Here is a 26,147-nt window from a genome sequence, read left to right on the forward strand (position 1 = left end):
ACAAATATGTACATTTATTTACAAAAAAGGGATGGTGGAGGAAAACCATTTTTAAAATCGGCCGCTGCTAACGTGAAAGCACAGGTGTGTGTGTGTAAATAACTGTTTGCGTGTTCGTGGGTGTGTGAACAGGCGGTGCGTGGCACTAAGAGAGACTAATAAAACAAACAAGCAGGTACAAAAAAAAAAGTAAAAAAACAAACAAACAAAAACCCCAACCCCAAATAAAACAATATCTCCACTGGCACTAGAAAGGACAGACCAATCTTAATTGGTTTATAGAAGTCAAAGAGTCCGGGTCACGAGGAAGGAAACAGCGAGGACGAGAGAAGAGCCATATCGGAAGGGGGTTGTGGGTGTGTCTATCCGTGAGCCGATGTTTCCAATGGCCGGACTGCAGAGCCCGGAGACCCGACGGAGGATTCCGGAAAGGTCTGTGGCAGCATGGGCATGTCCCGTGGGGCAGTTCCTGGGATCCCGAGCAAGGGTGCTTTGGCCACCGAAGCCTTTGTTATTTCTTTTTTTGGGGAGGTGTGGTTGAACCCTCTTCTAGGGCTCTGTGTAGCACCTGCCGTCCCCGGCGGACGTGCCGTCGGGAGGATTGCTGCTGGTGTGAACAAGCGAGGCGGAATTTCCTCTACGGCGATTCAGACCCCCTCCCCACCCCACCCCCAGTCATTGTGCAAGCGGAAGTTTTGGCTCCTTGGCAAACAGTTCCAGCTTCTCAAGGTGAAAGACGTTTGGAAAGCCAACCCCCGCCACCCGCCAGGGCAACAGGGTGTACCAGCTATGCACTAGTCGAGAAGTGGCCGTTATGAAGATACGCAAAGGTTCGGGAGGGAGAGGGAGAACGGGGGGGGAGGCATCGTCCTTGCTTTTTCCTTGGCACACACACGTGCGGACAGAACGCGTGTCTCCCCCACTCCCGCCCCGCCGTCGCCAAACTTAACTTTCCTCTCCTCCTCTGCCCACCCCCGGGGGAGTTTTTAGGGCGTCTTGAATGTTGTGCCGTATTTGACGCGGTACTTGTTGATGCTGACAAAGTGCAGGTCTTCCGCGTCGCAGGTGGTGGTGCATGGGACCAGGCCTTCCAGCCCTTCGCCCATCAGCCACTTGCTGGTTTCGGCGGCCATTTCCCGGGTCACGTGCTCCTTGGTCCACGCGTCCACCCAGGCCTGGAACCTCTGGTGCAGTCTCTTGCTCACCCTTTCGTGGGACTGTGGAGGGGAAAGGGCGGGGAGGGGGGGAGAGAAAGGGCAGACGGAGGCTATGGTCAGCAGCATTATAAAAGGAGAACAGAACTAAGCACGCGTGCAGAGAAACGCGGGACCCAGCCGAACTGCAGAGCGCCACATCTGAGGTAGAGCAAAAGCTCAATTTGCACCGTAACGCTTGGGATGATCCGTTCACATCTGGCACCGGACGGCACAGACTGAGGCATGCAAAGGGGATGCGTTTTACGGGGCCAGGGCAGGCTGAAGATGGCTATGTATTGCTTGGACTGTGTGTGCTTGGATCGACGGAGCACCCCTCGAGGAACCAGGAAGCAGCTCACCTCTCTTCCAGGGTGGAGGGAACTGTGAAAGCAGGGGGAGTGGGTGGACAGGGGAGAATAATATTAGAAAACTGGAGAGTAAATTCTTGCGTGTGAGTTTGCTGTGGCTGGTAGGTGTTTGTGTGTTTTGCGGTGCTTTCAGTCTCCCTCTTGGGGGGGGGTGTGCCTTTTCAATTTTTTCCAGTGGCGGAGAAGGAATTTCAGGGAACAGTTGAGGGGGGAAAAACCTCTTACGAGCCAGATCCATGTCTACTAGCATCTTAGCTGCCAAGATCTGGGGGGTATAAGCTTTCGAGAGTCAAAGCTCCCTGCTCTTGAAAGCTTATATCCCCCAAAATCTTGTTGATCTCTCTAAGGTGCTACTGGACTGAAATCTAGCTCTTCTACTGCAGATCAGTACAACTGCCCTCTGAAACCATCTTACATGAGTATGTGACGAAGAGAGATTTGACTCTCGAAAGCTTATACCCCCACAAATCTCACGGGTCTCTTAAAGAGCGCCTGGACTCCAGCCTAGCTCTTCCACTGCAGACTTAACAAGGCTAGCCTCTGAAACTATCATACGAGCCAGTCTCTCTCATTCAGGGGAAATGCTTTTTTAAGATAAAAGTATTTTGAAATAGTGTTTTGGCTGCCCTTTATTCTCTAACAGCGATACCAGCTGTGTAATAGTAATTAAGCAAAACAATCTGCAACATGGTAAAAGTCCCTCGTGCAAGCACCAGGTTATTCCTGACCCATGGGGTGATGTCACATCCCGATGATTACTAGGCAGACTATGTTTGCGAGATGGTTTGCCAGTGCCTTCCCCAGTTGTCTTCCCTTTACCCCCAGCAAGCTAGGTCCTCATTTGACCGACCTCGGAAGGAGGGAAGGCTGAGTCGAACTTGAGCCGGCTACCTGAAACCGACTTCCGTCGGGATCGAACTCAGGTTGTGAGCAGAGCTTGGACTGCAGTACTGCAGCTTACCACTCTTTGCCACGGGGCTCTTGATCTTGACTTGTCTCTTCCACCCAGATTTTTCTCCGCCTTTTGCTGCCTACACCGATAGCAGGGAGTTTGAACAGCCTCCATTCTTGCCCTGATTAACATGGGGTGTTCTCCGTGACTGGGCCGCAGCAATAGAAAGTGCAACTCCAGGGGAAGAGCTTGATTTTCGTGCCCGCCGTGTTTGTTCATCTGTTTTTTGGAAGACCCCAACCACGTGGTTTCCCCGCTTATACTTATTATTTGACAACTCCTCATCTTTCTAGAGGCTTCTGTTTAGCTAGACTGAATGCAAACCCCTCTATGGTCATGAAAGGCAGATTTTTGGATATACCATACCCAGACAGGACCTGTCCTTGCTTTTCTGGCTCTATTGATTCATTAGCTCGTGCCCTTTTGGGATGCTGCTTTTATGAGGAACTTAGATCACGTTGTATCTCTCCCCTTTTAACATATAAATCTAATGCCTCTGTGTCTGACATAGTGGCTTTTTTATTAAGTGACAGGGATCCCAAGGCTGCATTGTCAGTGGCAAGATTTATTTCAGTCCTTATATCCCTCAAACATTAGATCTAAAATTACGCTGCTCAAGATCAATGGATCAAGGAGCTTCTAAGGGATAAAGGAAAGGAAAGAACTCCAGGGGAGTGGAGATCCTCTCCTCCTTCCCAGCCGGCACAAACATACTGGCTGGGCGCAGTTTTTTTCTCGGGGGGTGGCGAGAGGCCGGCGGGCTCTTCCCGTCCCCACCGCTCGGTCCTACCTGATGAGCGCGCAGCAGGGCGGTCCTCCGGTACATGTAATCCTCCGATTTGATCACATACACCATCTTATAGGAGTTGAGCTTAAATTTACACTCCAGCTTGTCTAAGCTCTCCACATTGTCCAAGGGCTTCTTACTGTTCCCTTCCTTCTCCTGCTGCTCCCGGCCTCGCTGGCACTTGCGGATCCGCCTCAGGTTCCTGGAAAGCAGAGAACCCCTGCTAGGATTAGCGCCTTCTCCTCCGCCCCTGCCCACGTGGCTTGCACTGACTGATGGCAAAGCGCAAAGGGGTCCCTCTGCACGTTAACTGGCCCACCAGTATCCATCCCTCTCCTTTGCTCGTTCCAGAAGCCCAGCCCCAAAGTGGAGGGTGAAACGAAGGCCTGCAGGGACTAACTAATTTAACACCTGCCTCTGCGCAGCGGCCCTGAGCTTCCTTGGTGGTCTCCCAGCCAAGTACTAACCAGAGCTGACCCTGCTTAGTTTCCGAAAGCTGGCCGTCTGGGCTATCCAGGTCCGGTCAGGCCAACAAAAGGGCTAGACGGGGTCAAAGGGACTGGCTAACTGAATGCTTGCTCCATACGGAGTGTGTGTGTGATGAAAAGGGCCAATGCTGGCTTGACCAGGCGTCTCTTCCCCCCTCCTGCTTGTGCTAAACCCTGGGTGGAAGGGGTCATAGAATCATAGAGTTGGAAGGGGTCATCCAGGCCATCTATTCCAACCCCCTACCCAATGCAGGATCAGCCTAGAGCACCCCTGACAAGTGCTTGTCCAGCCTCTGCTTAAAGACTGCCTGTGAGGGGGAGCACACCACCTCCTTAGGAAGCTGATTCCACTGTCGAGCAACTCTTACTGTAAAACTTTCCCCTCCTAATATCCAGCCGGTACCTTTCCGCCCGCAATTTAAACCCATTGTTGCGAGTCCTGCCCTCTGCTGCCAACAGGAACGGCTCCCTGCCCTCCTCTTAAGTGACAGCCCTTCAAATACGTCAAGAGAGCAATCATGTCCCCCCCTCAACCTCTGTTGAGGTCTCTGTTCCTTCCACAAACAAACTGGGACAGACGCGGTGACAGAGGTGGTAATCTTCAGGTGCAGATCAGTTCTGGGCAAAAGCCTTCCCATTTTGGTTGCCAGTGGTTTAACAAGGCTGTGTGTGTGTACAGTGCCGTCAAGTCGCAGCTGATGTGCGGTGGCCCTGTAGGGTTTTCAAGGCAAGGTTTTGCCATTGCCTGCTTCTGAGTAGCGACCCTGGACTTCCTTGGTGGTCTCCCATCCAAGCATTAATCGAGCCCACCCCTGCTTAGCTTTCGAGATCTGATGAGATCAGCCAAGCCCGGGCCACCCAGGTCATGGTAATTCCTGGCTAGGTGGTGGGATTTATTCCATGCGGTGGTGGAAAGTGCCGTCAAGTCACAGCCGACTTATGGCAACCCTGGAGGATTCCCAAGGCGAGAGGTTGTTTGCCATTGCCCTCGACTTCCTCGGTGGTCTCCTGATCCAAGGACTAACCAGGACCGACCCTGCTTAGCTTCTGAGACCTGATGAGATAGGCCCAGTCTGGGCACTCCAGGTCAGGGCAACAAAAACACTAGACCAGCCCAGAGTTACTGGGTTGAAAAGAATTGAGGAGGGGTGGTGGCTCAGTGGTAGAGCATCTGCTTGGCATGCAGAAGGTCCCAGGTTCGATCTCCGGCATCTCCAGTTAAAGGGACTAGGCAAGTAGGCGATGTGAAAGACCTCTGCCTGAGACCCTGGAGAGCCGCTGCCAGTCTGAGTAGACAATACTGACTTTGATGGACCAAGGGTCTGATTCAGTATAAGGCAGCTTCATGTGTTCACGTGTGACAGTAGCAAAGTCTACTTTCTATAGGGGAGGGGCTGTGGCTCAGTGGTAGAGCACCTGCTTGGGATGCAGAAGGTCCCAGGTTCAATCCCTTGCATCTCCAGTTAAAGGGACCAGGGAAGCAGGTGATGGGAGAGACCTCCGCCTGAGTCCCTGGAGACTTTGATGGACCAAGGGTCTGATTCACTATAAGGAAGCTTCATGTGTTCATTTGACTGGCTTCACATGAGCACAGAAGTGCTCAACCACATGCTGCTGTTGGCCCCCAGAAACCTGTGATCTTTCCCCTTTCTGTGGACACCTCAAATTACATGACAGCAGGCGTCAGCTGGGAACTCTTTAGGCCTTTAAGCTACAGTATCATGGGACTGCCGCACCTTGTGCCTCCAGTTCCCATGGCGGTGCTGCCGCGAGAACAAACACGTTCGTCACCTCCAGAAGGAAAGGTAGGCCTCGATCCGACAATCAGCAGTTTTGGCAAAGAGGAAAGGTGCCGTCTTAGCTCGTTCGCTCACCTGGGCAGAAATACTGGTTTCTGGGCCAGTTGTTCCCGCAGTTCAGGCGAGGTAGAATCGGAATTGACATACCGATCGACGTAGTCAGTCCAACGCTGAAATGGTACACACAAATAAATAGAGGAGAAGAAGAGTTGGTTTTTATATGCTAACTTTCTCTACCACTTAAGGAAGAATCAAACCGGCTTACAATCGCCTTCCCTTCCCCACAACAGACACCCTGTGAGGTAGGTGGGGCCGAGACAGCTCTAAGAGAGCTGTGACTAGCCCAAGGTCCCCCAGCTGGCTTTGTGTGTAGGAGTGGGGAAACCAACCTAGTTCACCAGTTCAGCCTCCGTCGCTCACGTGGAGGAGCGGGGAATCAAACCCGGTTCTTCAGATCAGAGTCCACCGCTCCAAACCACCACTCTTAACCGCTACACCACGCTGAATTGAGACCAGGAGACACATGTCTTTTAGGATTACTACCCAGACCTCTTTCTGCTATGCCTGAAACATCTTCGCTGAAGCACACAGGTTCGATATCTGAACATTTAAAAACCTCTCTACCGAACAGGCTGACAGAGGAAGCTATCCTTACCTCGGCTTCGACGGGGTCATCTGAGTTCTCTTCTTCTGTGTCCAGCAGCTCGATGGTTAGCTGAACCTGGCCTCTGCTCTGGATGAACATCAGCTGCACAACAGAAACAAGCCGTTCAAGCAACCCCAGATGGTGTACCCCGTGCCAGTTATGCAGTATGCAGCCCAAACCTGGCCCTCGAACATAACGCTTGGAAGCCTTCTGGCTCGGGTCAGGGAAAAACGTTGGTGTACCTGGGCAGAATCGAGAGACGACAACATTCTCCCTTTCTACGGGACGCCCTACGTCATTTCTCCCCTCCAAGCCCGCGGGGAATGCCCTCTTTAGCTCCACCAGAGCACACGGCCCATTACCTTGAAACAGTTCTCGTCTTGCATGAGGTGCTCAGCTTTGCGCTGGTAGGCCATCTCCACCAGGGAACGAGAGGACTGCGAGGACAAAAGGCCCCCCGTGGCTCCGTTGGCGTTCTCCGACAGGTAGAGCTCCGTCACCTGCACGCAGATCTCGTCGCTCACTATGTGCTGAAGCTGTCGATGGGCGGGGAAGAGGGACAGGCATTAGGGTGGTTTTTAAATCCAAAAGACTGAGTGCAAAACCCGCTTCAGTCCAGCCCAGTCGAAGCGAGAAATGATTACAGGTGGCAAATCCCACCTCTGATACTAACACCGATGGACTTTCTCTACCACTTAAGGGAGAATCAAATCAGCTTACAATCTTCTTCCCTTCCCCCTCCCCACAAGAAGAAGAGTTGGGTTTTTTATGCCGACTTTCTCTACCACTTAAAGGAGACTCAAACCGGCTTACAATCCCCTTCCATTCCCCTCCCCACAACAGACACCTTGTGAGGTAGGTGAGGCTGAGAGAGCTCTAAAAGAGCTGTGACTAGCCCAAGGTCACCCAGCTGGCTTCAGGTGAAGGAATGGGAAAACCAACTCGGTTCACCAGATTAGCGTCCACCGCTCATGTGGAGGAGTGGGGAATCAAACCTGATCCTCCAGATCAGACTCCACCGCTCCAAACCACCATTCTTAACCACTACACCCCACTGGCTCTCCACAATGGTCTGATTCAGTACAAGGCAGCTTCACGTGTCCAAGTGCGTTCACGAGCAGCTGTCTCCGGGGCTCCCCGTACCCCCCCAAATGCACAATGGTTTGCTCACCTGTCGAACAATGCTTTGAATCAGCTTGTCCATGGTGAAGGCAATGTAGGCATGGATGGTGAACATCTCCCGAAGAGAATCCTCATACTGAGAAGAGTCCATGTTACCGTCCAGCAGGTTCCGCACCATCTCCAGGAAAGCAGGGTAGTAGTCTTCCACATCGATATCCACTAGGACGAGGAACGAAAAAGCGGGCCATGAAATGCAACGTCGAATGTGAGAACTTTTTCATCTTAGAGAACTTTCTCTCCCCCCAGCAGTAAGAAGCCAAGACCAACAAATCACACAGAAAATAATAATGCAAAAGGATAAAATACAAAGTAATGAAGATGGTAAACATAAGCTGGAATAGGCATCCATGGTAAATGATGAATAAATACATGCAAGTTACAATATATATGTAGATGATACAACTTTAACGGCTGTGGAGTCTTCACAAAGGAAGGAGGAAGTCGCATCAATCTGGGAAGGAGGCAGGTTATAAAATAAATAAGGTCAGAAATGAGATGTTGGGAGGGTGAGCTGGCAGAAGAAAACCATTGTTGTTTTGAGGGATGTCAATTGCTGAGTTGTTCTGAGCTTTTACTGAATGCTGATCGGTACAATTTGTGGAAAGGAAATGTCACCTACGGCTGACCTGTTAACTGCATCTCTACTGCACAGGTTCCATGCAGAGAAGCTAGCTGAGCCCTTTCTCTCTGTCGCTATTCGTCCTGGCTGTATTCAGTTACTAGGTGCCATGCAGCCTAGGAATTCCCTCTGCAGTTTTGCAACTCTTAACACCAGAGAGCCACAGACCTGGAAATCTCTGGCCAAAAGTCCAAATGTTTCCTGTCCGCACAGGATAAGGAAGTACAAGCCAGGTGAGGAACGGATGTTTGAGAGACCGTGACTCACCCATTTCAAACCACGGGCCCTTGTGTCACCCTGCAAATCTTCTGTGTTCTGTCCAACACACAAGTATTTGGAAACAGGGAATATACACATTTCAGTGGTTGAGGTTTAAGGAGAAGCATCACCACTTCCACAGCTGTTCGCACACTATTACACACAGAATCATAGAGTTGGAAGGGACCACTAGGGTCATCTAGTCCAACCCCCTGAACAATGCAGGAAATTAACAACTACCTCCCCCCCGCCATTCAGGATCCCACAATCAAAGCACTCCCGACAGATAGCCATCCAGCCTCTGCTTAAAGACCTCCAAAGACGGGGACTCCACCACCCTCTGAGGCAGTGCATTCCACCATTGAACAGCCCTCACTGTCAGAAAGTTCTTCCTAATGTTTAGATGGAATCGCTTTTCTCTTAGCTTAAATCCACTACTCCATGTCCTAGTCTCCGGAGCAACAGAGAACAAGCTAGTTCCCTCATCAACATGACATCCCTTCAAATATTTAAACATGGCTATCATGTCTCCCCTCAACCTTCTCTTTATTTACTTTACTTATTTACTTCCATTATGCTCCGCCTTTCTTCCTACCGGAGACCCAAAGTTTTCCTTCTCCTCAATTTCAATAATTTATTTGCAGTCATAGACCATCAAATAAAGCAAATTGGCACAGTTGGATAGTATAGAATAAAAACAAATACAAAATAGATTTGCTATTAAAATGGTTAAATGGTTAAAAATGGCAAGATTATCAAGGTGCGTGACGAATTAATATCCGAACAAATACTAAATGTGGATAAAATTAGAATGCTTGATAATATCCTAAAATTACAGAGGCTAAAACTAGAAAGAAAAATAAATAGCTAAACATGCATTCAATCTGTAGGATCAAACAGTATTCATTCTCTATTTCCTTGGCTACTGTAGGTTCTTAAGCAAACTCTGCCTGATTTTAATTGCCAGCCAAGCAAACCTAGTCATGCTTGCAGAAAAGTTAGTCATTATATCCGATAGGAGGCGCTCTCACAACAACCTTTTCGCTTCACAACAACCCTATGAGGTAGGCTAGGCTGAGAGTGTGTGACCGGCCCGAGTCGCCCAGCCAGCTCCCATGGAAGAGTGGGGATTCAAACCTGGGTCTCCCAGATCCTAAGATACTCTAACCCCTACACCCCCACTGCCCCATTGTCCCCCCCCCCCCGCCAGGCCGAACGTGCACTTACTGGGTTCCTTCAACCGCAAGTGGATGGCCGGGCTGTCGCTCTTGTCTCGCTTGACTCCCAGCACTTCCCGCTCCCACTCCCTTTCCCGGTTCTCCTCTTCGATCTGCCGCTCGGCCTGGGAGTATATCCGCAGCAGCCGCAAGCACAGGATCTGGTGGAGCCGCAGGAAGATGTACCAGTTGTTGTTGACGCAGAAGAGGTTGTAGACGTCATCCATCCCGCGCAGCTTCTGGGCGGCCATGCTACTGAAGAGCAACTTGGCCTTGGGGGGGCTGCCCCCGACGCCGTTGTGCTTCTTCACGGCCCCGGAGCCCTCGTCCACGTCCATCTCCTCCTCTTCCTCCTCCTCCACATCGGACAGCTCGCCCCGCTGAGCAAAGAGCAGGTCAGGGATGAAGTGGTACATGATCTGCTTAATCTTGTACTTGTCCTCCTTCTGGATGCCCGTCTGCCGCTTGACGTGGTGGATGATCAGAGAGGCGGCATCGTCCAGGATCTGCTTGTCCTCGTAGGCCAGTGACAGGTGAGGGCCGGTGTTGTCTTCAGACGTCTGCTCCTGCCTCTGCAATCAAAAGGGTTGACAGCATGAGAAGAAGAGTTGTTTTTTATATGCCGACTTTCTCTATCTCTTATGGAAGAATCAAACTGGCTTACAATCACTTCCTTTCCCCTCCCCACAACAGACACCCTGTGAGGTAGGTGGAGCTGAGAGAGCTCTAAGAGAACTGTGACTGGCCCAAGGTCACCCAGCTGGCTTCATGTGGAGGAGTGGGGAAAGCAATTCTAGTTCACCAGATTAGCCTCCGCCGCTCATGTGGAGGAGTGGGGAATCAAACCCGGCTCTCCAGATCAGAGTCCACCGCTCCAAACCACATGCTGGCTCTCTCCCAAATTTTCCTTCTCCCTGTTGGGGGCGGGGAGAAGACTCTGCGAACACAGAAAGCGGCACGCTGCGAGCGCCAACGTTCTGCACATGAGAGGTGTGCAAATGTTTGCATAACTTTGTATCGCACGTTCCAGCTCGAATCAAGCCAGAACACGCTAGAAGTTAAAATGACTTAACGGGGGCTGTCAAAATTTGGTCACATGATGAGAAGACGTGAGTCACTGGAAAAGACAATCATGCTAGGAAAAGTTGAAGGCAGCAGGAAAAGAGGAAGACCCAACATGAGATGGATGGACTCAATAAAGGAAGCCACAGCCCTCAGTTTGCAAGACCTCAGCAAGGCTGTCAAAGATAGGACATTTTGGACACTGAATCATTGATGCTTTAAGCAGGGAGTTGGGACTAGATGGCCTGTCTGGCCCCTTCCAACTCTATGATTCTACAGGGTTGCCATAAGAGCCTTGATGGCACTTAACTAGGCACTCAGCGACGGCATGACCTCGCAAGGTTGCCTGGTTTCATAGCCACACAGAAGTTCAGACACCTGATGACAGCAGCCCCATATCTGATGACACTGGAGGTGAACAAATTTAGAAAGGCTTTCACGTTAGCCAGATGTGGAGCTTTGCCATCGACCGTCCTAGAAGGCAGATATTAAAAAAAAACTCTCTTTCCGAGATAGTCTGCCTGTGCAGCAGTGAAGAAATTGTGACCCGCGAACATGTCTTTTTATTCTGCCCTCTCTATCATGAGTTAAGATCTAAGACTATCCAAGAAATTTTAAGAAATAATATAGGGCTACCTGATAAAACTTGTATCCAACGACTACTGGAAGATAGTAACCCACAAACTTCAAGATGTGTGCCCAAATTTTGTGTTGCTATATATAAGGCCCGAAAGGATGCAATTTACAAATAGGTAAAATTTGATAGGTAAATATTTTAGAAGCTAGCTTATTTGCCTCTTTAGATGTGGGATTTTATTGATATATTTTATTTTGTGGACTCTTTGTCTGACTGATATTGTTTTTATTACAAATTTATGTTACTTTTGATTAGATGTGTTCTATTTATTTTAGTCAAATGACCGTAAAATAAAAACTACTGGGCACTTAGCATCGTACAAAGCTACCCCTCGTGCACGTTTTCTCTCAGATCCACATCTGAGCTTAATGAGAACTTTGCGCTGTATAGGATGAAATAAAGTTGGAAATACCAAATCAGAAAGAGAGGTCCCCCCTCCCCCGCCAAACCCACCTCGTCGTAAATACTTTCGATCTCGCTGAGCAGGCTCTTCGATCTTAAGACCTTGGTGTCGTTCTGCTTGAAGTTGATCCCTTGGTGGTCGAGGGATTTCAGGTAGTACTTTTCGTTCTGTTCCCGCCACACTTTGTTGAAACCCCTCTGGGCTTCTCGCCATTCCTCCTCTTTCATTTTTAACCTTAAGAAATAAAGGCAGACAAAACGGGGGCTTTGGAGGACTGCGGCCGTGAGGGCACAGCTTTGAAAGAAGCAAGCAGGAAAGCCACAGTCCTACCACAGGTTATCTGAAGAACTGCTGGGGGGGAGGGGATCCCCAAGGGGGAAGGAAGAAGGCATCCTCCCAAATGCCTATAGGTTACCTTTTCAACACGATAGGGACTGCAACAGCTGGATTCTTCCTAAGCCCGTCGATAATATCGGCTGCCTTATCGGCATATATCCTCTGCAACGCCTTGCGGTGAATAACCTCCGAAGAGCCCCCCAATGTATTGTCCAGCCGGAATTTGGCCTGCTCCTCCGCCGATAAGCGGGAGAGTTTCTTCTGTATCGTCTCGAGGACTCTGATGGTCGCCAGGTTGGTCTCCAAAACGACGTCCAGCTGAAACAGAAAGCCCGTGTTATCTGGGGCTTACAAGTTACAACTAAAAGCTTACAAGTTACAACTAAAAGCAGCCGCCAGTTCCATCAACCCAGAGTATCCCAAGCGGCGCTCGTCCTTCAGATACCTCGAATCGTTCGTCCTCACATCGGTAGATGTGCTCTTCGTACTGGGTCTTCTTGGAGCTCACAAAGGTGGAATCCTCAGACCATGAAGGGAAGGAGACCCAGGTGTCATTCAGAACCTTTGGCGGAGAGGAGAGCAGCATTTATAAACAATCAGCCGTTGTTTCAGCATGTAATTTGTAATCTTAAAAAAAAATCTAAACAGATGATCATTTCTCTATCTTCTATGAGAGTAGTTTTTTGGAAAAAGAAAAAGTCAGTTTTTATACCCCACTTTTCTCTACTTTAGGAGGAGAAGACTGAGAGGGGGTATGATAACCATCTTCAAGTACTTGAAGGGCTGTCATATGGAGGATGGTACCGAGTTGTTTTCTGTTGCCCCAGAAGGTCGGACCAGAACCAACGGGTTGAAATTAAATAAAAAGAGTTTCCGTCTAGACATTAGGAAGAATTTTCTAACAGTTAGAGCGGTTCCTCAGTGGAACAGGCTTCCTCGGGAGGTGGTGAGCTCTCCTTCCCTGGAGGTTTTTAGGAAGAGGCTGGATGGCCAGCCATCTGTCAGCAATGCTGATTCTATTACCTTAGGCAGATGATGAGAGGGAGGGCATCTCGGGCATCTTCTGGGCATGGAGTAGGGGTCACTGGGGGTGTGGGGGGGAGAGGTACTTGTGAATTTCCTGCATTGTGCAGGGGGTTGGACACGATGACCCTGGTGGTCCCTTCCAATTCTACGATTCTAAGTCTCAAAGCGACTTACAATCACAATCCCTTCATCTCCCCACAACAGTTGCCTTGTGAGGTAGGTGGGGCCGAGCCTGCTCAAACTCTACGTGATAGAAATTAGGCTTCACTGTTAGACAGGATACTTATCCACCCGTCAGACAGATACCCAGAGGGCCGTCAGTTTTCTTCAAGCTTTCCTCCTGCCTACCTGCGCTCCAAGAGCGCCGGTCCTCTGGAGGGCCCCCATGACCCTCACTCCAATTGCTCTGACACTGAAGGGGGCCTTACCTCCTTACACAACGGAGTCCGACCGGTACACTTGGGCTGTTGGTAGCTTTTTGGCAAGGCTCGGTAGCTGGAGCCCAGCCTCTTGCAAGAGGCGTAGTCTATCTCCATAGCTATCCCTTCCGTCGCCCGTTCCTTCGGAAAGGGCTCCAGGTGTGCAGATTCTTTGTAGCCCAGGAAGTTCTTAAACCAAGTGAACAGCTCTGGGAACTTCCTGAAAAGGGGGGAGAGAGAGCCCGAGTAAAGAATAATGCTACCGCCTCTCGAGCTCGTAAATGGATCTGTTCATTTATTCCCCCCGCTTACCCCAAAAACGGAGAAACCAGCTGTACCAGCTCGGCTCGGGATATCACCTCCTGATTAAAAATGACCAGACAACGGAGAAAATTCTCGTACGCTTCTGTGCTGCGGAGAGCCTTGCGCACCTACGCGAAAACAAGTCGGGGAAGAAAAGGTGGTTAGAGAGGAAGCAAGGGGGGAAAATGGAATTCTACCACCTTTCTTGCACTGTATAAACATCAGAGAGCCAGTGATGGACCAGTGGTAGAAGAAGAAGGAGGAGTTGGTTTTTATATGCCAACCAGGGGCCTCCAGGAAGCCCACAAACAAGATGGCTGCAGCAGCACCATCCTGCCTATGTTCCATAGCACCTAAGATAATTGGCATGCTCCTCTGATCATGGAGAGAATAGGTATGCCTCATGACTAGCATCCATTTTAACTAGTAGCCATGAATAGCCCTCTCCTCCATGAACAAGTCCACTCCCCTCTTAAAGCCTTCCAAGTTGGCAGCCATCGCCACATCCTGGGGCAGGGAGTTCCGCCATTTAACTATGATTTGTGTGAAGAAACACTTCCTTTTATCTGTTTTGAATCTGTCACCCTCACCTTGTCGAAGAACAAAGACTCGGTCCCCACACCATGCTTGCTGGCGTCTGCCAAGGACTGGTCCTTCAAATTAAGCAGCTTTGGTTTTTTCTGAACGAAGAAAAGACAGCAAACGGAAAGAGAGTGTTTCAAAACAAAGCGGCAAGAGACTGTTACTGCCAATATCTACCCCCCTGATATCCGCTTGGATTTTTAAGCCCTTCTGAAGGTATATGCAGATAAGGCCAAATTGTTAGAAAAAACACCCGATCCTTTCCCTTGCTTACATCATCGCCTAGAAAAGACACACAACGCGTAACATAACTTGTTTAGTGGAGATGGGTTGTACGCTGCATTCCTTTTAGAAACGCTGCTCAGTACAGGTGGAAATTTGAAACCGTCTGATTCGAAAGAGGTTATTTAGCATCAGCGTTTCCTGCCACCAACCTCTTCGGTCTTCCTACGAAGCTGCATAGTTAACGCTTCTTCTGATGGGAGGGATTGTGGCCAGAGCGTGAGTTAAGGGGAGTCCCAGACCACCTTCCCTAATACATTTATTTGTGTGTGTCCTAAAGTAAAAGGTTAAGGTCCCCTGTGCAAGCACTGGGTCATTCCTGACCCATGGGGTGACATCACATCCCGACGTTTACTAGGCAGACTTTGTTTACGGGGTGGTTTGCCAGTGCCTTAACCGAGTCATCTTTCCTTTACCCCCAGCAAGCTGGGTCCTCATTTTACCGACCTCAGAAGGATGGAAGGCTGAGTCAACCTTGAGCCAGCTATCTGAAACCGACTTCCGTCGGGCTCAAACTCAGGTCGTGAGCAGAGCTTGGACTGCAGTACTGCAGCTTACCACTCTGTGCCACGGGGCTCTTGTGTGTGTCCTATCCAAGCTTTTTAAAAAAAGAAAAGGGCTAGGAGCTCACCCAAGTTCTTTCCCTTCTCAGCCCCTTGTGAGAGCTTCCGAGTGTTGCTGGAAATCTTCCTCGGCTGTACTCTGAACACACACGCTGCCACTGTGGTCACAACCCCTTCCAAAAGAAAGTGCCCCCCTCCCCATACTGGCCCACCAAGGACGCTGGGTTCTCACCTTTACTGGAGGGGTCGTTCCAGGGGTGGCATGCCGCCGGATCTGGCAGCCGTTCTGGTTAGGTCTCTGCTGCTTGCTGTTGAGTTGGGGCTTCTTCACCGTGCCCCCGTGGTCATTCCTCACAGACTCCACTTTCTCTGCAGTGGTTTTGCTCAGCAACTTATTTTTTTTAAAAAAAGAAGCACACGCAAATGCGTTAACAGATTCTGGCATCTCAAACAGGACTAAAGAAATCTGATATATGCCGAAGAGGCAGGCTTAAAACATAGAGAAAGGAATGATGTTGAGATCACAACCCTTTAACGGTCAGCAGCCTCGAGTGGGACTCTGAAGAGGCGGCATAGAAATATCCTAAACAAATAAACAACCCCCTATTGCGATGTTATACAAATTAACTTGCACCACCAGGGATGATGCCGGGGCGAGGGAGCAGCCCGCCAGAGGGGCCCTCGTCACGCACGAGGAGTATAACTCACCACGGAGCTGTTTGCGTCCGGCAAGAACTGCCCAAATTCCGAAAGCAGATCCTCCTGGTTCTTGAATAGGCGGGCCACCTGGGCATACACCTCCTGCTCGGTCAGAGCCGGCGTGTAGTTGCCGCCTGCTTCCTTGGCATTCCGCTGCTCTTTCTGCCACGAGAAAGGAGAGGAAGTCCAAGCGGGGGGAGAAGACAAAAGCACACCAGAGCTCTTAACTGGCATCCTGGCTCGGTTTCCGTTTTTTCCCTTGCTCTTGCAAGAAAAGCTATAGCGAGTACTCGGGTGGACAAGTATCAAAGGGATAGATAGATCAAATAGATAGATTAGATAAAATAGATTAGACAGATAGGATAGATTCGGTAGATTAGACAGATGGGTAGACAGAAAGATAGAAACAGAAAGATAGAGGGGGAGAGAGAGAGATATTTTTTTTGCCGTCAAGTCAGAGCTGACTTATGGCGACCCGCAGGATTTTTAACGCAAGAGATGAACAGAGGTGTTTTGCCATGGCCCGTGTCTGTGTAGCAACCTTGGACATCGCTGGCGGTCTCCCATCCACGTACTAACCAGGGACAACCCTGCATAGCTTCCAAGATCTGACGAGTTCCAGGCCAGAGGCAAGACATAAATACACTGGAAAATTTCTGTTCCTGCCCCTTGAAGGATTCTCTCAAAGGACCGGGCCCCTGAGGAAGTCACCCTGCTAGATGTCCCTTCCCATTTTCACACATCTATTCCAAACTTTTTCCCACAGAGAGAAGATAAAGATTTCACTCATGAGAAGAAGAAGAGTTGGTTTCTATATGATGAATTTCTCTACCACTTAAGGGAGACTCAAACCGGCTTACAATCGCCTTCCCTTCCCCTCCCCACCACAGACACCCTGTGAGGTAGGGTGGGCCGAGAGACCTCTAAGAGACCTGTGACTAGCCCAAGGTCACCCAGCTAGCTCCATGTGTAGGAGTGGGGAGACAAATCCTGTTCACCAGATTAGCCCCCGTGGCTCCTGTGGAGGAGCAGGGGAATCAAACCCGGTTTTCCAGATCACAGTCCATCGCTCCAAACCAACACTCTTATTTACTAAGCCATGCTGGCTCTCTGGTCTGACATGGAACCAGCTGTTTATTTACTATTTGCTGTTTCCTTTCCCCTTTCCATCACCCCTCACTCTTGACGCCTTCCAAGACACCATTCCCCTCCACATCAGAGTCCCACTAAACACATGAGAGGAGCTGAAACATTTTTCAGGACGGCACAGCGGCTCACCGACCTGGTAAGTGTGGAGGATCTCCAGGAAAGCCTTGTAAATGTCCGGCTGCCCTTGGAACCGATTCTTGATCTTGTTGACGTAGTTGATGGCGTGATTGAACTCAACGGGCTGGTTATTCTGGAGGGACGGCGTGGTCCCGATGGAGATTGTCACAGGCGTGTGGGGCTGCACCGGTGGGGAGCGAGGCGAGGCGTAGGGAAGCGGAGGAGTCTGCTGGCTGGTTGGCGTATGAGCTTGCAGCTGGGACGGCTGGGAAAGAGGAAGGAGGGACACCGGGTGAGAGGGGTGGGCCACAAGAAAAGAGGGAGGGGCTGTGGCTCAGTGGTAGAGCGTCTGCTTGGCATGCAGAAGGTCCCAGGTTCAATCCCCGGCATCTCCAGTTAAAGGGGCTAGGCAAGTAGGTGATGTGAAAGACCCCTGCCTGAGACCCTGGAGAGCCGCTGCCGGTCTGAGAAGACAATACTGACTTTGATGGACCAGGGGTCTGATTCGGTATGAGGCAGCTACATGTGTTCAAAGCACCCCCACCCCACCTATTTCAATATGTCAAAAAGCAAAAAGAAGAAGGGTTGGTTTTTATATCCTGCTTTTTCTCTACCTTTAAGGAGTCTCAAAGTGGCTTGTAATCGACTTCCCTTCCCCACAACAGACACCTTGTGAGGCAGGTGAGGCTGAGACAGTTCAGAGAGAGCTGTGACTGGCCCAAGGTCACCCAGCAGGCTTCATGTGGAGGAGTGGGGAATCAAACCCAATTCACCAGATTAGAGTCCGCCACTCATGTGGAGGAGCGGGGAATAAGAACATAAGAAAAGCCATCCTGGATCAAACCAAGGCCCCTCAAGTCCAGCAGTCTGTTCACACAGGGGCCAACCAGGAGCCTCTTGGAAGCCCCCAAACAAGATGACTGCAGCAGCACCATCCTGCCTGTCTTCCACAGCACCTAATATATTCGGCATGCTCCTCTGATCACGGAGAGAATAGGTATGCAACATGACTAGAATCATGACTACAATCAAACCCGGTTCTCCAGATTAGAGTCCGCCGCTCTCAACCACTACGCCACGCTGGCCAACAGGCTGCAGAAGAAGCCCCTCTGATGGATGAGGATAAAAATTCACATGGGTTCATGCTCCTACATGACCCCGTTTCTCTCTACAGGGCTTTCGCAGGAAAACTTGCTGGTGGGACTGCGCACCACGCATGAACGGGCATCTGTCTCCCTGAAGGGCATCCAGGTCCTACTTGCTGAAAGGGCCGCCTAGAAAAAGTCTGAGTCATATGCTTTCCCACCTCTTCGCAAAAGGGCCCGTCTCTCATACTGACCTTACTGATCTTGGCAGGGGGAGGCTGCGGGGTCGGCTGGGCGGGAGTCGGGGCCGACTGCGCTGAAGGCTGGGAGGGATGCGGTGGCTGAGGCGGCGGCTGGGGCTGGAGGCCGTGAGTGGGGATCTGGTGAACCTGCCCTGGGGTGGTCACATTCACCATGTCGTTGGTCTGCACTTCGATCTTGTAGCCGGGAGGCAGGAAGGTGTTGAAGCCCATGATCAGGTCTGGGTGGCCCTTGAACAGCTGAGACACACGGCTGATCACGCCTGGAGTGTCGATGCTGCGCAGCGGGGAAAGAGAATGGAGGGGACGATCAGGTGTCATTCACGCGCCGGCTGCTATCGCTCCACGTGTGCGTCACGGCACTCCTTTGGAAGCGTATCGCACAAACGTCTCACCTATGGTTCCCCCAGCGAAAAACAGGTCCCAGCATCATTCTATAACAGGTCACTGGGGCAAAATAAAAGCCTCAAAATTGTTTCCTTAACTGTCATACAAAGCACAAAATCCACAACAAGAAGAAGAGTTGGTTTTTATACCCCGCTTTCTCTCTACCTTTAAGGAATCTCAAGGCAGCTTGCAATCACCTTCCCTTCCCCTCCCCACAACAGACACCCTGTGAGGGCCAGTGGGGCGGAGAGGAGGAGGAGGAAGAGGAGGAGGAGAAGAAGTTGGTTTTTATGTGCCGACTTTCTCTACCACTTAAGGCAGAACCAAACCGGCTTACAAACACTTTTCCCTTCCCCTCCCCACAACAGATATCCTGTGAGGTAGGTGGGGCTGAGAGAGCTCTAACAACGCTGTGACTAGTCCAAGGTCCCCCAGCAGGCTCCATGCGGAGGAGCAGGGAATCGAACCCGGTTCTCCAGATTGGAGATCGCCGCTCCTAACCTCTACACTACGCTGGCTCTCAGCTCAGGAATCAGTTTTACAAAATATGTGTATCTGGTTCTCATGGTGGGGCTTTCTCAATATTCTTCGTTGCTGCCCTTCCCGCTCTGGCCCCCAATAAGCGCTTGTTCCTTTTTTCTGCCTTCCAATGCCTTGTAAGAATGGGACAGCTCTGACAACGAAAGCACGATTTGCAGAAATCTTCCCAAGTATACAGCTGGATTCTTGGACTTTAGTGGGGAAGGGCCCAAGGGGGGGGGGGCTTGCTTAGGTGGTTCATGCTGCTAGACCTGAGTGGGGGAAACAGACCAAGGTTCAAAAAGGTGAGTTAAGAAGAAGAAGAGTTGGTTTTTATATGCCCAGTTTGAACGAAGGTGAAATTGACCAGACCAAGAACGTGACCTAGTCACCAACAGCTGGTGATCTGGTCCTCTCATAGAACAAGGCAGACAGAAAGGGAGAAGGCGAACTGGCTCGCTTTCTTAACTCCTCCACCATGCTTTAAAAATAGATCGACCTTCACCTGATCCTTTGAAAGGAGGAGGAGGAAGAAGAGATGAAGGAGAAGAGTTGGCTTTTATATGCCAACTTTCTCTACTTCTTAAGGGAGATTCAAACTGGCTTACAATCACCTTCCCTTCCCCTCCCCACAACAGACACCCTGTGAGGGAGGTGAGGCTGAGAGAGTGTGACTAGCACAAGGTCACCCAGCTGGCTTCATGTGTAGGAGAGGGAAACCAATCCAGTTCACCAGATTAGCCTCTGCCGCTCATGTGGAGGAGTGAGGGAATCAAACCTGGTCCTCCAGATCAGAGTCCACTGCTCCAAACCACCACTCTTAACCACTACACCATGCTGGCTCTCAGGTCCAGAAAGCAAAGAAAAACACCAAGGAACAGGCAGAATTTAGGGTAAAAAGGGGATCGATCACAGGAGAAGCAAGCAAAAAAACCAAAAAACCATCCCAGAGGGTTTCAGGGCACAGTCAAGAAGCTCTTCCAAACTCCAATGATCAACCAGCCTGCAAACAGCTTACAAGCAGCCAAATTTGTCCTGGGTGGTCTGGGTTGGAAGACGGCAACAAAAATGTCAGGAGCGATTCCAGACTGCGCGTGGTGTCAGCAGAAACCTTGAAAACAATGTTGCTATCAAACCCCACCCATGGAAAGCAGATGACAGGTTGTTACCTTTGAGATTTGAACTCCTTCATGATATCCAAGAAGTCGTTGTAGACTTGAGGCTGGCTACCAAACTGCAGTTTCACCTGGTCAAGGTAGGAGAGGGCATCCTCCACCTGGAGCCAAAAGAAGTGAGTTAAGACACACCTCTCTTTCCTGCCATATTTTTTAGGCCCGCTCTTGCGCTCAAATGCATGCTTGGGAACGAGGTTGGCACGGTGAATGAGCAAGCGGGTTGTACCAGTTGTCAAAAAAAAAAAAAAGATCAATCTGTTACCCCCTAATGGCAATCTTAAAGTGCGTATACAGATCCTCTTACATAAGAACATAAGAAAGGCCCTGCTGGATCAGACCCAGGCCCATAAAGTCCAGCAGTCTGTTCACACAGTGGCCAGCCAGGGGCCTCTAGGAAGCCACAAACAAGACAAGTGCAGCAGCACCATCCTGCCTGGGTTCCACAGCACCCAAAATAATAGGCATGCTCCTCTGATACTAGAGAGAATAGGTATGCAGCATGACTTGCATCTATTCTAACTAATAGCCATGAATTCCCCTCTCCTCCATGAATATGTCCACTCCCCTCTTAAAGCCCTCCAAGCTGGCAGCCATCACCACATCCTGGGGCAGGGAGTTCCACAATTTAACTATGCATTGTGTGAAAAAATACTCCCTTTTATCTGTTTTGAATCTCTCACCCTCCAGCTTTAGCAGATGACCCTATGTTCTAGTATTATGGGAGAGGGAAAAAAAGGGAGAAGCGCGGTTAGGCAACACAGCAGCTCGCTTGGGTTACTGGAGCAGCTGCAGAGAAATATGGAGGGGAAGAGCGAAGGACCTTAATTTTCTCTCTTTAACTAGACTGGTGTTTCCTAAACATTGTGCCTCAATCCCTGCCGAGGGGACCCTCTCACACATACACCGGTAGCCAACAACGAAGCCGTCAGAGGAACCCCACTGCAGTATCTGAATCGAGTTTGCCTGAGAATCACCTCCCTGTGGGGAACATTTTGTATTAATGCTTCATCAGCATTAATATTACAATCTCTGAGAGCCGCCTCGGGGGCCAACTGAGGGCAGAAAAGCAGGAAGAAAACGTAGTAAGCAAACATTATGTTTTTAAAAACACACGCTGAGTGTTTTGTCTGAGCAAAGTGCTCTCATAGAAGAAGAGTTGGTTTTTATATGCCGACTTTCTCTACCACTGAAGGGAGACTCAAACTGGATTACAATCACCTTCCCTTCCCCTCCCCACAACAGATATCCTGTGAGATAGGTGGGGCTGAGAGAGCTCTAACAGAGCTGTAACTTGCCCAAGGTCACCCTGCCGGCTTCGTGTGTAGGAGCGGGGAAACAAATCCAGTTCACCAGATTAGCCTTTGCCGCTCATGCGAAGGAGCAGGGAATCAAACCCGGTTCTCCAAATCTGAGTCCACCAAACCACCGCTCTTAACCACGCTGACACCATGCTGGCTCATACCCGTGCGGCTCTCTCCAGCAGGGCTGAATAGCCACAAAGGGAGTGTGTCTCCACATCGCAAAACCGAAGAACTACTGTATTTGTGGCTAAGTTTTTGTTCTCTGTAATTAAAATCCGGGCCAAGTTAATGTTTTCTGTATAATCTACTTGGATTCTAACCCTTAAACCATTAGTTATTTAAAGATGAATGGTGTATGCTGAGATTTTAGGTAGGTCATTAGTTTGATAAAAGGTTGTTTTTTGTTTTGCTTCTGAATGGCCTGCAGGTAGCAATGAAAACTGAACTTAACCCACAAACACACAACTTCAGCAAGCAAGTTGCTGTGCGCATGGACAACGTACTGGATCGTGCCCCTTGCCATCAAGACAAGGTAATTTATGGTCTGTTGCAGCTGAGGTGGGGGGGGGGGAACGGCTTTTGAATTTTCCGTTTCAGCCATAGCTTTCTTCGCCTGACAGTCAGATCTGCAAGATTTTTTCCTGTGTTCACAGATGGAAACTTTTGTTCATTTCTAAGTCTAAAGCGGGGGGTGGGGGAACGTTCCAGGCGTGATCCTGTGCCAAAAGAACGGCACGCTGAGAAAGCCGCTTCCAAGCTGCCATTTCGGTTTGTATCCGGGGGCGGGAGGGGGGGGAAGGCAACTGCAATGACATCACTGCATCTTAAAATAGAAAGACAGGCGTTCACAAAAACTCCTTCCTGTTCCTAAAGAACCAACACCGCACAATTCATTGCTCGAGTTCCTAGATGCCCAGGCAATAGGGGTTGCCTCCGATTTAGCCAGCCGTGGAAATGATGGATATTGGCATCTGTCTCCATGGAGACACTATAACCCCGCTTCTATAAACAGTGGCATTAAAATATCGCTCTTGAGGATACTGTGTTCTTGCCAGGATTTTTGTAGGTTGCTTTCAGGGCACCTTGGTGCCGAAAAGCTGCACATGTGTATTTAAAGAAATGTTATCTTACAGAAGGCCTCGCTCGTATAACTCCCCATTTCACAACATCAGTCCTCCGGAGAGCGTGAAATATGCCCACGTCGGCCCTCATGGTCTTCCTACAGCCGATCTCAGCTCAGCTACTCTGGTGCTTAGGGAACCTCGGATGTTTTCATTGCTAGATATCATCACAAAATCGTTCCACAGAGAACGGAGCAGCCCCCGCTTACGAGAGGATCTCAAGGGCTTCTCCGGATTCACACCCACTCAAGAGGGAACATTTCCCCTCTTCTCAAACAAACATTTTGGTGCCATAAACGTAGTTCTGTGTAAGAGATGGTTTGCTACAGCTGTTAATGGAAACACAAGGAGCAATTTGCTTTCTTTCTCCACTATGGGGAAAAGGTTAATGGTGGGGGGAGCTATCCTCTTCTTATCCAGCGTACAAGTATTAACACACAGTAAGCAAGGATTTCATGGGATGAGAGGCTTCAAGTTGCTTGGGGCTGGTAATTTTTCTCACACACACCTCAGGCCATTCTTCAAGGTAATACCCAGTTCCAACAGCAACAGCTATGGTATTTTCACTAAGCAGAAACAAATGGACCTTGTAGCAGAAAGGGGCTACGGGTCAAAGAAACAAGCCGAAAGAAAACAATATGCAAGTGGCATAAATGCAATACCTGGCAGGCTATACAGAAAAGGAGATCACAGTCCTCTAAAAACTAAACTACATTGCAGCATTAGCGGGGATCTAGTCTTGCAACAGAGGGATGAAGAGAAGAAGTTGGTTTTTTATATGCCGACTTTCTCTACCACTTAAGGAATAGGCCAAACCAGTTTACTATCTCCTTCCCTTTCCCTCCCCACAGCAGACACCCCGTGAGGAATACAGTTCACAACACTGCCAGCTGGATTGCAATCGACGGCTGGGAAGAGACATTCTCTTTATTCCATCTTTGCCCAGTTTCTTCCTGAAGTCCAACAATCCTTTTTTTCCCCTCCTCCTGCGAGGAGAGGTTGAAGGAGCTGGGAATCTCTGTGTCCAAGATGCGAGGTGATACAATTGCCACCTTCCAATACCTAAAAGGATGCCGGGTGGAGAATGGGGCAGATATGTTTGTGGTTGTATTGAATGACAGGACCCGGATTAAAAGACATAAACTACAGCAAAGAAGGTTTTGTCTAAATCTGAGGAAGAACTTCTCGATGGTGAGGTGTGCTTGACACTGGGACGGTCTCCCGCGTGAGGTGGTGGATTCTTCGTTGTGGGAGGTTTTTAAGCACTGACTAGAAACTGATTTGTCAGGAGGTATTGTAGATGTAGTTCCTGAATTGGCAGGGGGTTGGACTAGATGACCCCGGAGGACCTCTTACAACTCTGCTATTCAACAAAAAAATTAATAAAACTTGGGGACCTTACCTTAAGCCTTTGGAACTGCTGCTGCCCCTGCACTGGCGCTGCTGGAGGTGTTGGATGGGCATGACCCTGCACCACCTGGCTTCCATGGGGCTGGACTGGGGCAGCGTGATGATGCCCGCTGTGGACAGTGGCTAGCGCGGGCCCATGACTGCTAGAGCTCTGTGGCACCGTTGACACCTGGGAACGAGAGCAAAACATCACCATAACGTCTCTGTTCTGCGGTCAAGGGGTGTTAGCCAGAACAACTGCGGCAGCTTTATGACCGAGCGGTTTGGAGAAAACGGAAGTCTCGCCTGCACCGAAATACTTTTATCAAAATGGACACCTGTGCATCTGGGAGGGGCTGTAGCTCAGTGGTAGAGCATCTGCTTGGCATGCAGAAGGTCCCCAGGTTCAATCCCTAAGATCATCCAGCTGGCTTCATGTGTAGGACTGGATGACTTTTTACCCCAAAAAGAGATGACTTTTTACCCCAAATCTGTCATGACCCGAAGAAGAGTTGGTTTTGATATGCCGACTTTCTCTACCACTGAAGGGAGACTCAAACTGGCTTATAATCACCTTCCCTTCCCCTCCCCACAACAGACACCCTGTGAGATAGGTGGGGCTGAGAGCTCTAATAGAGCTGTGACTTGCCCAAGGTCACCCAGCTGGCTTCGTGTGTAGGAGCGGGGAAACAAATCCAGTTCACCAGATTAGCCTCCACCGCTCATGTGGAGGAGTGAGGAATCAAACCCGGTTCTCCAGATCAGACTCCACTGCTCCAAACCACCGTTCTTAACCACTACGCCATGCTGGTTTCCCTGAAAGATGAAGCTAAATCCTATAGCGACAGGGCTCGGCAAGGCAGCCGTGGCTCAAACGAGCTCTCGTATGCATTGTGCGCCAAAACAGAAAAACTAATCCGGTACCTGCCAAAACAACTTGGGGTAGGCAAAGGCAACAGTCAGTTGAGAACCCAGTTGGCTGACAGGTTATTTAACTTCAGGCATACTCCCTGCTATTTTCCCAAGTGAATGCTGGTTTCATAAATGCTTAGCCAAGAAGGTACCGACATCCAAGGGTGAGCTCAAGCGTGATAAAAGGAAGCAGATTCTCACAGAACGGAATACATGAACACATGAAGCTGCTTTATACTGAATCAGACCCTCGGTCCATCGAAGTCAGTATTGTCTATTCAGACTGGCAGCGGCTCTCCAGGGTCTCAGGCGGAGGTCTTTTCCATCAATGACTTGCCTGGTCCCTTTTACTGGAGATGCCGGGGATTGAACCTGGGACCTTCTGCATGCCAAGCAGAAGCTCTACCACTGAGCCACGGGCCCTCTCCATGACTCTCCAGGGTCTCAGACAGAGGTCTTTCACATCACCTACTCACCTAGTACCTCTAACTGGATTTGTCAGGGATTGAACCTGGAAATGTGTTGTGGGTTTTTTTTATCCCTCAAAGCAAACAGGTCAATTACACTTCCTGGAGAACGTAATAATAATAAATAAGAAGACGACAATGAATACCTGGTAGCTGGGAGTTACAGAGTACTGGATTCCAGTAGCGGACTGCATGGTCTCCGAAACAGACTCATATACAGGAGGCGCTGGAGCGAGCACGCGATGCTGGTGTTGGAAAGGCTCCGGGTTGCTGGCGATACGTCTCTGCTGCGACGCATAGACCGGTGACTCCTGTTCATCCAATCGCCGCTTCATTCTGAACTCATGCTCAGGAAAGCCCTACAAAACCTGCTGGAAAAAGCAACGGACAGGCACAGGCGATCAATCACGACCCTCTTATCTCAGCGGTCAAAGTGGCGAG

The 26,147-nt window shown here is 49.9% G+C and overlaps 1 protein-coding gene and 1 non-coding gene across 2 annotated transcripts; one reads left to right on the top strand and one right to left on the bottom strand.

The window, feature by feature from the left end:
- Positions 1 to 986: 986 nt before the first annotated feature.
- SIN3A (SIN3 transcription regulator family member A) lies at positions 987 to 26,077 on the bottom strand. Its single transcript, XM_056865779.1, has 20 exons — positions 25,853 to 26,077; positions 24,341 to 24,517; positions 20,511 to 20,617; positions 18,430 to 18,712; positions 17,107 to 17,355; positions 15,834 to 15,986; positions 15,358 to 15,516; positions 14,289 to 14,378; positions 13,708 to 13,826; positions 13,405 to 13,615; positions 12,396 to 12,512; positions 12,030 to 12,268; positions 11,665 to 11,848; positions 9,523 to 10,084; positions 7,408 to 7,577; positions 6,599 to 6,772; positions 6,246 to 6,338; positions 5,666 to 5,760; positions 3,307 to 3,505; positions 987 to 1,217 (listed from the first exon to the last, which is right to left on the bottom strand). The coding sequence occupies exons 1-20, from the start codon at positions 26,039 to 26,041 to the stop codon at positions 987 to 989; spliced, it is 3,801 nt and encodes a 1,266-aa protein (XP_056721757.1). The 5' UTR covers positions 26,042 to 26,077.
- Positions 5,182 to 5,253, top strand: TRNAP-GGG (transfer RNA proline (anticodon GGG)). The gene has a single exon. It is a non-coding gene; the product is annotated as a tRNA-Pro (tRNA).
- Positions 26,078 to 26,147: the final 70 nt, after the last annotated feature.

Source organism: Euleptes europaea, chromosome 20 (assembly GCF_029931775.1).
Source record: "Euleptes europaea isolate rEulEur1 chromosome 20, rEulEur1.hap1, whole genome shotgun sequence".
Lineage (NCBI taxonomy): Eukaryota > Metazoa > Chordata > Lepidosauria > Squamata > Sphaerodactylidae > Euleptes > Euleptes europaea.